This window comes from Asterias amurensis, chromosome 14 (assembly GCF_032118995.1).
Source record: "Asterias amurensis chromosome 14, ASM3211899v1".
Taxonomy (NCBI): domain Eukaryota; kingdom Metazoa; phylum Echinodermata; class Asteroidea; order Forcipulatida; family Asteriidae; genus Asterias; species Asterias amurensis.
The window spans coordinates 2,135,712-2,149,031 of record NC_092661.1 but is presented as its reverse complement, the minus strand read 5'-3'; the positions used below and the strand labels follow the sequence as shown (position 1 = coordinate 2,149,031).

Below are 13,320 nucleotides of genomic sequence, written 5' to 3'. Positions count from 1 at the left end.
GACATCAGTTGAAGGTGAGAGGATGTAGAAAATCAAAGCCAGGTTAAAGTCATTTTTTTGAAGACTTCTAAGGGATATTTAGGACGCTGACCATTACGAGTTTTGAAAGTGACCTGAAGAATTTTAAACAGGCCGAACCTTGTTGCGTTTGTACTCAAACGGAGCAACTCTCTGGAACACCCTTGGAATCTCCTCGCCAGTATCATTATCAATTACTCTCAGCATACAGGTTGGGATCGATACGTAGAGTTTAGGGACGACCAACATAGGTTCTTGCACATAGAATACCTCCCTGAAAAAAAAATGAAAAAAATGTATAATCGATATGTTGTTGTCGATATTAATTTACAGCATATCATACAGGATGGTTTTTAATACATGTTCACATAGTTAATACCCCGGTCACACATAGACAACGCTTCTACTACGATGGAAAAGTGGCTAAAAGCGTAGCCAATCGGGGCCAAACGTGGGAGGATCTCTATGAGCGTGGTTTGGTCGGGGTGGGATCTCCAAGGTGTTCAAAATAAGCATGTTCAAAATAAGCAGAGCCGGGTCAATGACAACAATAAGCGGGGTAAGTCTTAGTAAGAACGTAACAGGAACGCCATTATCAAAGAAGCAGCATGCACTGCTTCAAACACTCATTGCAATTATTGATCTCAACTCACAACATCCTCATTAGGAATCAAAGAGTGACCATTTTTTAAAACAAGTTTAACAAGTTAAGGGAATAAAAGTGTAGCGTGGGCCTTTATCGCACGGCAACGGCCCTGCAAGGTTTTAAACGGATGTTTAAGGACGAGTCACTACTCTTATATTCCCATTCATAAATGCCCTTTTGTTAAAAAATATTAAACAAAATACAATTATAGATACTTTGACAATTGAAAATTTGAGGTTTGAAATATTGTTTTTCAAAAACTTTGTGAAGAATCTGTTTGATGGGCGTGGGTTGTGTGTACGCGCGCGGGCTTAGAAATAGATTACGTGCAGGCGCTAACATATATTACGCGCTGTTACTAATAGCTATGAATTGCGTTCAGCGTGATAATCTTGCGCGCGCGCGACCGATACGCGGAAGCCAGCCAGTAGAAGTCTGGGGTATTTATGAATTGCTGCTAAAATATCAGGGACCAACCTGAAGACGACGAACCAGGTTTGGACCGGCTGCTCTTGATACGTTCCTTGGAAGTCGACATAAGAGATCCGATTCCACTCATCCTGGTAGAACGGGAAGTCTGGCATCATCTCTGGGTCGATCTTGAACATGGTCCTGTAGATAAAGACACAATAGTAGGGTCATTAGATGTTAGCAATCCCACTACTGCAACTACTTTTTGGTTCCTTTAGGACATGTAAGAAAGTTATGGCTGTGTCACATGGGGCCAGTTCTAGGCAAATATCAAAGAAGAAAATTCTTCCTGTCTGAGTGGTTAAGAGCATCGAATTCAAGTTCTAGTGGTTAAGTCACCAGAGTGTGGGTTCGAATCCCAGTCGTGGCACTTATGTTCTTGAGCAAGATGCGCTACTATAATTGCTTCTCTTCACCTAGGGGTAAAAATGGCTACCTGCGAGGGTAGAGGTTCATATTGATAAGAAAAACTCACTGGAGCACATCAGCAGCCAGGGAGCTGAGAAAGATGAAAAAGGAATTTTATAGGCCCAATGACCAGGGCACTAATGTCATGAATGTAAAGCGCATTAATAAAGTTATTTGGATTTGCTGTAACCACAAGCTAGTTTCATTATTATTATGGAATCAGCAATCTCATGAGGAAATATGTGTTTCTGTTGAAGGCCGCAATACCTGAAGAGATGCAAAGCGTTTTGTTCCAGGTTGGCTTCCAAGGTAGTCCAGACTTTCATCAACTGCTCTTTGGCCAGTAAGTTCTCCTCCGTTCCTGTTGGAAAACAAAAATAAAAAATCATTACACTTTTTTGTTAGAACGGAATTGAACAAGACACAGTAAAGCTTTTTTGATACCGAAATGAAAAGGTTTAGATAATTGTTAGCATAAAAACTTACTTGGTAACGAGCAATGGAGAGCTAGCTTTTGAGAAAGAGGTATGATTTTCACTCAAATATTAAAAGAATCCTTTTTAAGGTGACTGAAAACACACAAATTTGTGCGACAAGGGAAATTTTTCTTTCACTATTCTCTTGCAAATTCGACGACCAATTGAGCCCAAATTTTCACAGGTTTGTTATTTTATGCGTGTGTTGGGATACACCAAGTGAGAATACTGGTCTTTGACAATTACCAAAGGTGCCTTGAATACAAAATACACATCTTTAAGATGAGCTAACCTGGTGTTCTTGAAGATCGTATCTTGGACACAAAGAACCGTTTCCAGTGTTTAGCGATCGTAGTCACTGCCTCAATCTCCTCATCAGCAGGATCCCTGTTGGTAAATAAAACACCCAATACCTTTAGAGTGTAGATCAAGTTTTTGGCCATGCCATGATACCCTACTAACTGTGAATTAAGATGTATGTAATATAATTAGGGACAATTGTACAATATTGTGTATTATAACACACCTCTTACTTGTTATGTATTATGGTTGGCTGAAACACGGTCACGTGGGATGAACTAATATAGGCTAGTGATCGCACGCGCGTGTTTTGCGGGATAGTACCAGAGCGGGCACTAGTCTTTGCAAATAGTGCCCGCGGTAACAGCACCGTCTCTTGACTTGAACCGTGAACAACAACTACAAAACTCCTTTTTATGTTTATATTTGACATTTAAAACCGAGCTTTGTTATAAAACACACATTGACTGGCATAATTCGGTAACTAGTGTACGCCTATTCCCCCTCGGGCCTGTGAGAAAGTCCATCGGGGGAATAGACGTACACTAGTTACCGAATTGCCAGTCAATATGTGTATAATATAATTAATGTCAGTCTGTGGACGGGTAAGGTTAATTTCTGAATATTTATGAGGTATTTACCTGTTCTGCCAAGCATCTGGGACATCCCCTGTAAACAAAATACACAACAAAATAAAATCAGTATCAGAAGTATCCCCCAAATCCCCAACAGATTTCCCTAGATTCCCATAGCACAATAAAGACAAAATAAGAGGGGATACACCATGCCAGATATCGAGCACCAAAATTTAAGTACAGTGTGCACAGAGATAAACACATATATGGTGACTTTGGCGGATGGGGTAAACATAAATGATATTGTCTCTTTTTGTTTAAACCTACTGGGTAAAATTGTATATAGAGCTGTTAAATATTGCTTGGGAAAAACAGGGGACCAGACAAAATGCCATATTGGGTTTATTGTAGTGACTGGTCCTCTGCCGACTTCAGCTCAGCAAAAATAATACGTAAAGCACAATTTTCAGATAGGTGGCTCTTTGAAAACAGAAAGAATTATTATATTTTAAAGGACAAAAAAATCGTACAATGCAGCTATTTTGAAGGGGGATTTTATATATTATTGAATACTTATGAATGTTAGGAAAAGTGTGGAAACAGGCTTTCTGGCTTCCACAAAGAAATGACCATGAAATGAACAGACAAATTTCTATTGAGGAAAACTTAAGATCGAGAGATCAATAGTAAAGAAGAGTGTCAATAATAAGGCTTTATGTTGAAAAATGGGTTTAGTAAAATATGGCTTATATCAAAATATGGGTTTAGTAACATATGGAATTAGTAAAATATGGATTATGTAAAACTATGGGTTAAGTAAAATAGAAGTTTGTTTTAATACAATGATAAAGCTTTAACAAAATATGGTTTTATAAAAAAAGGTTTGATCAAAAGGAATTATATACAAGTTCACGAACATGTATGTTACTGGGACAACACAGACACGACCACAGACACATTGAGACTTTTCCTTAGCACTGTGGTGCACAGAGCCGTGCTAATTATTGGGAAAAAATTACAATTAATAACTGTACAGGTATTGGTAGCATCACAGGATACATTTTTCTGAAAGAGCTTCCCTAAGAAAGTAACATTTTGTTCTCTGAGTTTGTCTACGTCTTTTCTTGCTTGAACCTAAATGCATGTACATACCTCGTATGACATGGCGATACAATTAAAAAACACAAAGTGTGACTGGCCTAAAAGCGTGGACTTTCAGATTAAACAATCTATAAACAACACTATATTAGTGTAGAGTGATCTCTTATTATTAGAAATATAATTTGTTTGAATATAGAAATTATTACATTTTTTTTTTTATTCATTCACGGTTTTAAGTGTATTCTACTACCTAGAGCAGAATATTTGTTTTCCAACAGATTAGAATCAAAGATGTTGTGGGGTATTGTGGCATAGCAGTTTAGTGCATCAGACTCAAGTTCTGGTTGCTGAGTCATCAGAGTATAGGTTTGAATCCCCGTCATGACACTTCTTGTGTCCTTGAGAAAGACACTGCACTATAAATGCTTCACATCACTCATGGGTAAAATGGGTACCTGTGAGAACATAAATGGTTCTTGTGACTTAACAGCTAAGTGCTTCATACTCTGCAGCACAGGGAGCTGAGATGGTTTAAAGAACAAAACAAATGGCCCTACGAACCAGGGTTAATCATTTTGAAGCGCCATGACAGCACTGACTGAGGGATTTGAGCACGACAAGAAGCGACTAATTAATATTACTATTATTATTATTATTATTATTATGACTTGGTTAATATACATGTGTACTGACACTTGCTTTCCGTGAACACAATTTTTAAACATTCAGTTATCCTATGATTAACATTACTTTTTTGGTTTTACATGCAAAATGGAATTACAGCAAAATTTGGCAATTTGTTAAAGTAGCGGTTGGTGTAAGTAAAGCATGCTGTTAAAGTCGTAACGAAAACTTACGTTTCTTTATTTTGGCAGACTTTCTTGATGCACCGGTGGCTGAAAATAAATTTATCTTTTTTTAATTCAGAGTTGCAAACAAAATTTAATGGCCTGATGTATCCATCCTAGCAGAGTATTTTTCAAAGCTTCTTAAAGGATCATAAAACCACTCTAGATAAAAATAATTTCAAATACTCTTTAAATTCACCAAGTATGAAAACACATTTATGCGTTGGTGCGTCACCTTGTTTTATTTTAATTTTATTGTGTGTTGTGTGAATACACCAAAATTAAGACTAGTCTTAACTCTTTGTGAAATCCACCCCTGGAGTGTAAAATAATGTGAAGGGGTAAGGGTTGTCATTTTGCAAACAGCATACAACTATTCCGTGAGGAAATAAATTCATGCAAAGGTGCAGCCAAGTGATTACAACTTGATTAATATTCATTGGTGGATGGAGACTAAAAGCCGTTTCAGAAACAAGCGGCTGTGGCTAGATCACCATGGCAACATGCATTGAAGCATAGGCTGCCCTTAGCAACAGCCACTAGCCAGAGCCACCAATTTGGAAATGGCCTAATAATAAAAAATAACACTATTTTACCAAACAGCATGCGACTATTTCATGACTACAAAATAAATGTTTGTGAACAAAACAAAAGTGGGTGGAGTTTTTCTAAAAATCAAACAGCATTCCACTATATAAAAGATTAGACATGCACAAGTAAAGTGTGATGGCATTTCTATTGAAATTAAGCATGCAACTATTTTGTGGATTGAAAACCTTCATGCAAATAAATTACAGTGATAAACAGATCTACACAAATTCCATGTATAAATTAAATGTAAAAAAACAACAAACACAATAACATTTTATATTGTGAACAGAAAAACGTTTTGAACAGCAGAAAAAGTGGTGTCTAAATCAAAGAACATGCAACTATTTTATGAATGGGGTTTTTGAAAAGCATGCAACTATTCTATGAATGAGGGGTTTTCAAAAGCATGCAACTGTTGTAAGAATGAGGGCTTTGAAAATCATACAACTATTCTATGAATATGGTTTTATAAAGCATGCAACTGTTTTAAGAATGGGGTTTTGAAAATCATACAACTATTCTATGAATAGGGTTTTAAAAAGCATGCAACTATTCTATGAATGGGATTTTCAAAAGTATGCAACTGTTGTAAGAATGGGTTTGGATAAGCATGCAGCTATACGTCCTCAGATAACTAAATGATGAAAACTACAGTATTATAAAGAATAAAAACTAAGTCTTGAAAAACTTTACAAACAACATGCAAAAAACGAAACTATTGACTCATGAAAAAGTACCATATTCACAAAACTAAAATAAAACATTCAAGGGTATTGTCTACAGAGTAAAACACATTCATGCAAAGAAGGTAACACAATCAGACACAAAATCATTCAAAGATAGTAACACATACATGCAGGCCTGTATGCTTGGTTTTCGAAAGGGCAAGGGCACCAAGGCATTTTGTCCTGGGTAAAGGGCACCCTATGAGGAAATTGTAAATTTCTACTGGAGTGTTTCAAGGGCATTAACAAACAACTAAAGAGCTAGATTGAAACAGTGGGTTGTAATTACCAAACATTAATCCCTTAAAGTCACCTGGAAGTGGTATTTTTTCAAAATTAAGCTTTTGTCACTAATATATGTGTTTTGATGAGTGGAATGTGAATAAACAGTTAACTAAGGTTTTAAAAAATCAGTTCTTATGTTATTTACAAATTTAAGAGTAGACCCCGACCCGAGAGGGCGCTGTTCGTGACGTCAATCGAGGCAGACTTTGCCTGTAATGCGTAGAGTAAACACAATTGCAAAGTACATGTACGGACCAAGTCGTGAGTTTGTACATTTCAAAAAAAAAAAAAAATGTTTTTTTCCGGCAATGCCGACCAGGTGTATTGCTGCTGAATGCAGAAAAACACTTTTTGAAATGTACCAACTCACGACTTGGACGTACATGTACTTTGCACGTGTATTTACTATACGCATTGCAGGCAAAGTCTGCCTCGATTGACGTCACAAAAGGGGTAGGCGGAGTCAGCCCCCCAAACAACTTTATATATTTTTTAAACATATAAATCGTGACAAACAATTACTAAAAAAATTGTTTCATTGTTCGTAAGCATATATACTCTTTTGTTTGAAAGAAAGAAAAATCTATTTCCAGGTGACTTTAAAAAGATGCACTATTTGTATCTACTGCTAGTGACCCTCAGCAAAAAGACAATGTTATACTTTTCGGTGCCCAGCATGAAGGAAAAGCCATGGCCTGGGTGACAGACAGACAAACACTCTAGGTCATGGGTTTGAATCCCACCCGAGTAATATGCCAGTGATTTTGTTCACCTAACTCGGGAAAGTACCGAGTATACAGTGCTTACACACATCAGTGTAAGGGTAAAATCAAATTGATATTCTTTAGGGAGGCTGTCTTTAACTAACCCCCATTTGCCACCGTAAACCCCCGGATCCCGGCGGTTTGTCTTTCACCACTTTAATGAGCTCATTATCTACAGGTCAATTCACAAAGCTACACTATACGTCACATGAATTTGCATGGGGTTTTACTGAGCCCTTCAGCCAGAGCATGACCTTTTGGGCACTGGAATATTCATGATTTATGCAATCCTTTTGTAAGTGTTCACAAAGTTAAAAGCCGCCGGGATCCGGCGATTGACGGCGGAAAATGGGGGTTAGTTAAAGACGGCCTCCCTTATCCCCAATGCAAACTCAATATCTATTCATCACAGCTCACAAGGTATTTGGTGATGAGTGTCAAAGAAAACCTAAACTACTCAGTTAGTACCTGTGGTTTCATGTGCAGCAACTTCCTCTACAAGGGTGGGAGCGGAAAATAAAAATCGAAGGGTGGGGGTCGAGAGGATGTGAAGTGGGGTGGTAAGGAGGTAGCAAAACGATTATAAGTGGTTGATCAATTGCAGAGGTCGGGGTGCAAGATGCAGTGTAGATAGGAAGGGAGTTGTTTAACATTATAAAAAAAAAACAGTGCATTTTTGAGCATGCATTTTGACAACGACGAACTACAATAAAATCTTTATGAAAACTGCTGGAAAGAAATCATAAACTTGTGTCTGAATATTTGAAAAAGACTTTATTTGGGGAGGCAGTGCAATTTGGAGAATGCATTTTGACAATTAAGAACTACAAAAGATATTGTTTGAAAAATGACTAGACAAGAAATTATTAATCTGTGATAGAATATTCGTAAATCCTGGTTTAGCAATGGTGGGAGCCAGTGCATTTTAAATTTTGAGCATGCAATTTGACAATGAAGGACTACAAAAGCATATTTTGAATAAAAAACTGTTTAAATTAAAACTGAAAGAAATTACAAAATTGCAACAGAATACTGGTAAATCCAGTTTGAGAGACATCCTGTTTTGTTAAAATTCATTACATTAAAAAAACAAAAATTCAACAAAAATATCATCAAGCATATTCTCGCCGGAAATGCTCTTTCCTTGTTTGGTAATAAGAATGCTGCCAGTAACAAATAAACTACAAGTTCGATGTAAGGCTACTGTCAGAAAGGAACAAATATTTTACTTAGTTTAGTTCCAAACATATCAATAAGTATCAACAAATTATGAATATTCTTCACTGCATTAACCAATCACAGCACACAATATACCTGGCCTGCTCTCTGTAACCAACCAAGAGGCTCCTGAAATTACCATAATCAAGAGAGTCACAATGAAAACACAGTCCGCAACCAGAGTAGAAAAAAACTTGTTTTTAAATGCTCCTTCATTTTTTGCCTTAAAAAGTTGTCATAGCGTGCTGTGTTCTAAAGAGATGTGCGAGCCGTGAATAAGTGGGGCTGATAAAAAAACACTTCAAAAAGTTGCTAAGCAAGATTGAGAAAGTTGGCAAGAGACCGACCTTAAGATGTGCAAGCCGTGAATAATTCAGGCTGATAAAAACAAAAAAAACTTCAAAAAGTTGCTTAGCAAGATTGAGAAAGTTGGCAAGAGACCGGCCTAAAGATGTGTACATGATGGGAGTGAGGCTGGTGTCCCTCAAAACATGCTAAACTTAAATAATCTGCTTACTGTAATTCCAAGTAGCCATGGAATCCGGATGTGATGTGAAAATGTTAGAAGCATTCTCAATATAACTGGAGTGCAAATTCTGCTTAGCAGCTGTGGAGTTCAACCACTCAGTGCTGATTGAACAGATAGTAAAGCCCAACATTGCTATCCGCTAAGCACTAGTTTGAATTTTTGCTTACCTGGTCTACTCCCGCCGTAGCTAATCCCAGAGACGGATTTTGAGTTGATATCCAGCGTGAAGACCTTCCATGCGTAAGCGATATCAGCCGAGAAGTTCTCACCAAACGCTTTACGGAGGGTCAGGTACATAGCTTCGCCAAAAACCTACCGGGAAGAATAAAAAGGTTTAAAAGTAATTTCAGTCAGTTATGTAGGGCTTGAGAAGCCAGTGTTTAATTTCTTTTAATTTATTCTGGTTGTGAAGCCAAGGACTCTCAGAAAACTTAATCACTACACTAGGCAAGAACCCAATGGAGAGAAGACAATGGAGGAAGTTTCAGTTTTAGTTCGCTCATCCCCAGCGCCTTGCTTTAACCAAAGGCGCTGGGATGGGCAAAGGTATCATGCACTGTCATTGGTTTAATAATGCACAGTCCCATCATGCATCACACTCACACTGCGCCAGATTTCTATGCACTGCATACATGACGTACTTCTTGAACAAGAATCTGTGCAAGCGATTAGCCCATCCCAGCAGTCCTGGATAGACTGGCCGCTGGGGCCGAGCGAACAGTTTTAGATGTCAGAGGAAACCCCCTGAGAAACGTTCCAGGGAGAACCCACGCAGTCGCAAGGACTAGCTGAAAACCCAATCCACATAGTGCCATGGTGGGATTTGAACTGGGGTACAGAAAATGTAAGGTGGGGAAAGATACCACTAAGCCAACCCGACCACCCTTGTGATTTTTTATTGTGACATCAAACTTTGCTTTAGCACTTACAACGATTTTTAAACTTATGCCGGCTAGTCAAGCAAACAATTTAAAAGAAAAAAGGCCAGCTCACGTCAAAGTTATGAAGCACAGAGAGTCTGTCTTTCCTGACGGGGCAGTGGATGTTATTCAGAGCAAGCATGGCTTGTTCCATTCCTTCTTTATTGTCGATCTGTTGGATGACGTTACCGATACCTCTTAACACCTGGGTTGCATGATCCACGAACCGACAACTCTCCTACAGATGAAATATTAAACTTGTCAAAATCAAAATAATAATAATAATAATTCTGAAAGCACTGGGGAAACATCTAGACCAAACAGGGACAAATGTGAGGATAGATCTGTTGCAGAAGGCGGCGCTGTTGGGAACACCAAGGATCCTAAGATAAACCCTTGAGATCTAAGGCTACGCGACGTAGCCGGACTCGAGAAGTTACCCGCATAGCAGAAATTATGTTATCTTTCTTTTGCATGCTGTGATAAGATTACATAATAAAAAAATTGTGGCCATGTCTGTCTAAAAGCCACTCCTGGCGCAGGAGAGATGCAAAATCAAGTGAGCTTCAAATAAGTTACAAAGACATGGTAAATGACATATTAAGGACAAAAATAGGTTTTTCAAATGAGTTTTGAAGATGGTGTATACGTAGTGACTTGTCGGCAAAATATTAATAAAAACTCAACCCACCTTAACCAGATGGGTCATGACCGTTTCCTCATCCCCGTAAACAAATGGTACGGTCGAACACAGATGGACATGGTAGCCCAGCGGAGCGTTCATGGTAAAACGCAACACATGTCGCCCGGGTGGCAGCGTGAGGGCAGCAGCCTTGGTGGACGTCGTGCGGATACGCAAGATGGGTTGCCCGACGACGAGGCTCTTCCAGGAGTAGGGTTCCGCAACGAGGAGACCCGAAACATTTGGCGTGATCGTTGGTGTTTCTTTCAGAGCTGGGATAAGGGTAGAATATTTAAACAAAGTTGAAACGGATAAAACGCCTGTCAGGACATCAAAGAGTTCAAGTTCAAAAAAGCATGTAATTTACAGAAAAGAACAGGTGTAGGTTTTCACCAGATATTAGGCCTGAAATTTCACAGAGGTCACGGAGCCATGGCCTTTTTTGCCCTGGTCTTGGCCTTGGTGCCCCTTTAAATGTTTCCCATAGACTTTAAGATTTTTCAATGGAATGCAAATGGCCTAGCCTTCAAAAAGATGATGTTCCAAGTCTAATCTCTGATAAAAAAAAAGGTGAAAATCACACAGTAATGTTCTCAGGAGAGTCGCGTAAATACGTCGTACTTGCTATAAACAAAAAATCAACTTCTGAGTTTTTTTGTGACATTGTTTTACTCGTTTCTCAAAAAAAGTACATCACCTCAGCTAGTATTATTAAGTTAAGCTTTCTACTATCATGATCTACAAACTATGTAAGCTTAATGTAAATCTGCTGACATTGTGTTTTGTGTCCTGCACAAAGTACCCAAACCCTTTGTACGTACCAAGTCCGTCGGCAACGCTGCTGGATCCAGCAACGGACTCCGCATCCTTGTGTTTCTCCTTCTCCCTGGAGGTACTGTGAGACGTCTTGGGAGGCTCAAGAGGTGGGTCAAACCAGCGAGACAAAGAAGAGAAGCTCACTATGATCTCACTGGATACTAGGTTATCAACGACTGTGAGTGGCGATCGTTAAGGAGTTTATACATAGCACCAGCTTGAAATAATTCGGTAATAATAATGTCAGCGTACTACCAATCGCTGAAGGTCAGACGCTGGAAACGTTATCAAGTGTCGAGTCATTGCTCATGCACAACTCTCGACCAATGATAGGACTCTTTTGTCCATTGTCCTCAATGAGGGCAACGTCTTGGACTGCAACGTCATAATATCGCAACTCCATACACGCGCACATTAGGCATGGAATGAGGTGCATGCTGGTCTAGCTAGCAACCAAGTTGTAGTAAGCACTTAAACAATGGGTATTTGTGAAAAGATCTATGCAATTACATTGTATTGGTCTCATGAAAAGGATACAGAAGTAATGAGGAGCTCTATCATCAAGAGGGGTCTGTGAAAAGACAGACAAAATAAATAATTATTCATCAGTAAAACTTTGTCAACAACAACAAGTTTTTATAGAAAAGCCTTTGAAAGCAGTCATTAAGAAACAAGAATGCCTCAAAATTGTGCTGATTCCCTGTAACTTTGCAAACTTATTACACGGTCTGCCGTTTTGAAGTACCAAACTTTTCCCTACACAAAACTGCGGACCAGTCTGACCACTTATATGAAATTACAATCAAGTAATAAATTGTTCAAAATGAAAATCATTTAGAAAAATCACAGCAAGCAAATCAACCAATCATGAGTAATGTGTGGAAAGCTATTCCATGTTCATTGAAAGTCAACGAAGAGTCTTCCACATGAGAGATGGTGAGGCCAAAACCTCAGGGCAATCAATGTACACAATACCTCTAAGCTAGTGGCTACAATGTAGTTCTGGGGTGACAAAGTCATCTGCGTGTGGGTTTGAATCCCAGTCAGTGTCATGTTGAAGTTGTGATATGTGTTGCCCGAGGTGTTTAATGCATCTGATTGAAGTTCTGGTTCCTGAGTTCATCAGGGTGTAGGTTCGAATCCCAGTCATGTCACTTGTTTCTTTGAGCAAGATACTTAAAGGCATTGAACACTATATTGGTAATTACTCAAAATAATTATTAGCATAAAACCTTACTTGGTAATGAGTAATAACGGCTCCCTGTGAAGTATAGTACGTTTCGAGAAAGAAGTAATTTTCACGAATTTGATTTTGAGACCTTAGATTTAGAAATTGAGGTCTCCAAATCAAGCATCTGAAAGCACACAACTGTGTGTGACAAGGGTGTTTTTATCTTTCATTATTATCTTGCAACTTCGATGACCTATTGAGCTCAAATTTTCACAGGTTTGTTATTTTATGCATATGTTGAGTTACAGCAAGCGAGAAGACTGGTCTTTGACAATTACCGATAGCGTCCAGTGTCTTTAACCATTATTGCTTATGTTTACATAAGGGGTAATGGGTACCTGTGAAGGCAGAGATGGTTCTTGTGATGTGATTGATTTAGCTTGGTGCGCTAACGTTTGGCAGCAAAGAAGCAAGAAATCACTCAAAAGGCATGGTGCTGGAAATGCATTGTACCAAAGATTATAGAGCGCCGCAAGGCGCAAGATGCAGAACTGAAGCTTTTGTTATTGTTGGAACGAGAAATACGCATGGGCGCCATTTCAGCAAGTGAATGTTTTGTTTCCCATTGATAGGAATGGTCATTGTCTGCACTGATCTACTGTTGTATCAAAAAGAGTTACTTGCCGAAATGGCGTCCAGTGGGATTTTACTTTTCAGCCCTTGCGGCGCTCTATAATCTTTGATTGTACCAAACAGCAATGTCATACAAATCATTT

At 38.7% G+C, this 13,320-nt stretch overlaps 1 protein-coding gene across 6 annotated transcripts in view; it reads right to left on the bottom strand.

The window, feature by feature from the left end:
• The window catches only part of LOC139947067 (androglobin-like), a 67,723-nt gene that overhangs the window by 19,591 nt on the left and 34,812 nt on the right, over nucleotides 1-13,320 (bottom strand). For 5 of the 6 annotated variants that reach the window (XM_071944896.1, XM_071944894.1, XM_071944897.1 and 2 more), the window contains 13 exons: nucleotides 11,911-11,944; nucleotides 11,379-11,549; nucleotides 10,567-10,829; nucleotides 9,949-10,113; nucleotides 9,123-9,267; nucleotides 8,523-8,555; nucleotides 7,677-7,703; nucleotides 4,853-4,891; nucleotides 2,961-2,988; nucleotides 2,312-2,406; nucleotides 1,811-1,904; nucleotides 1,142-1,276; nucleotides 139-292 (listed from right to left, as the gene is read on the bottom strand). In XM_071944896.1, coding sequence (XP_071800997.1) covers nucleotides 139-292; nucleotides 1,142-1,276; nucleotides 1,811-1,904; nucleotides 2,312-2,406; nucleotides 2,961-2,988; nucleotides 4,853-4,891; nucleotides 7,677-7,703; nucleotides 8,523-8,555; nucleotides 9,123-9,267; nucleotides 9,949-10,113; nucleotides 10,567-10,829; nucleotides 11,379-11,549; nucleotides 11,911-11,944 — 1,383 coding nt within the window. The remainder of the gene's footprint in view (nucleotides 1-138; nucleotides 293-1,141; nucleotides 1,277-1,810; nucleotides 1,905-2,311; nucleotides 2,407-2,960; nucleotides 2,989-4,852; nucleotides 4,892-7,676; nucleotides 7,704-8,522; nucleotides 8,556-9,122; nucleotides 9,268-9,948; nucleotides 10,114-10,566; nucleotides 10,830-11,378; nucleotides 11,550-11,910; nucleotides 11,945-13,320) is intronic. The other variant, XM_071944900.1, reaches the window with a different exon arrangement.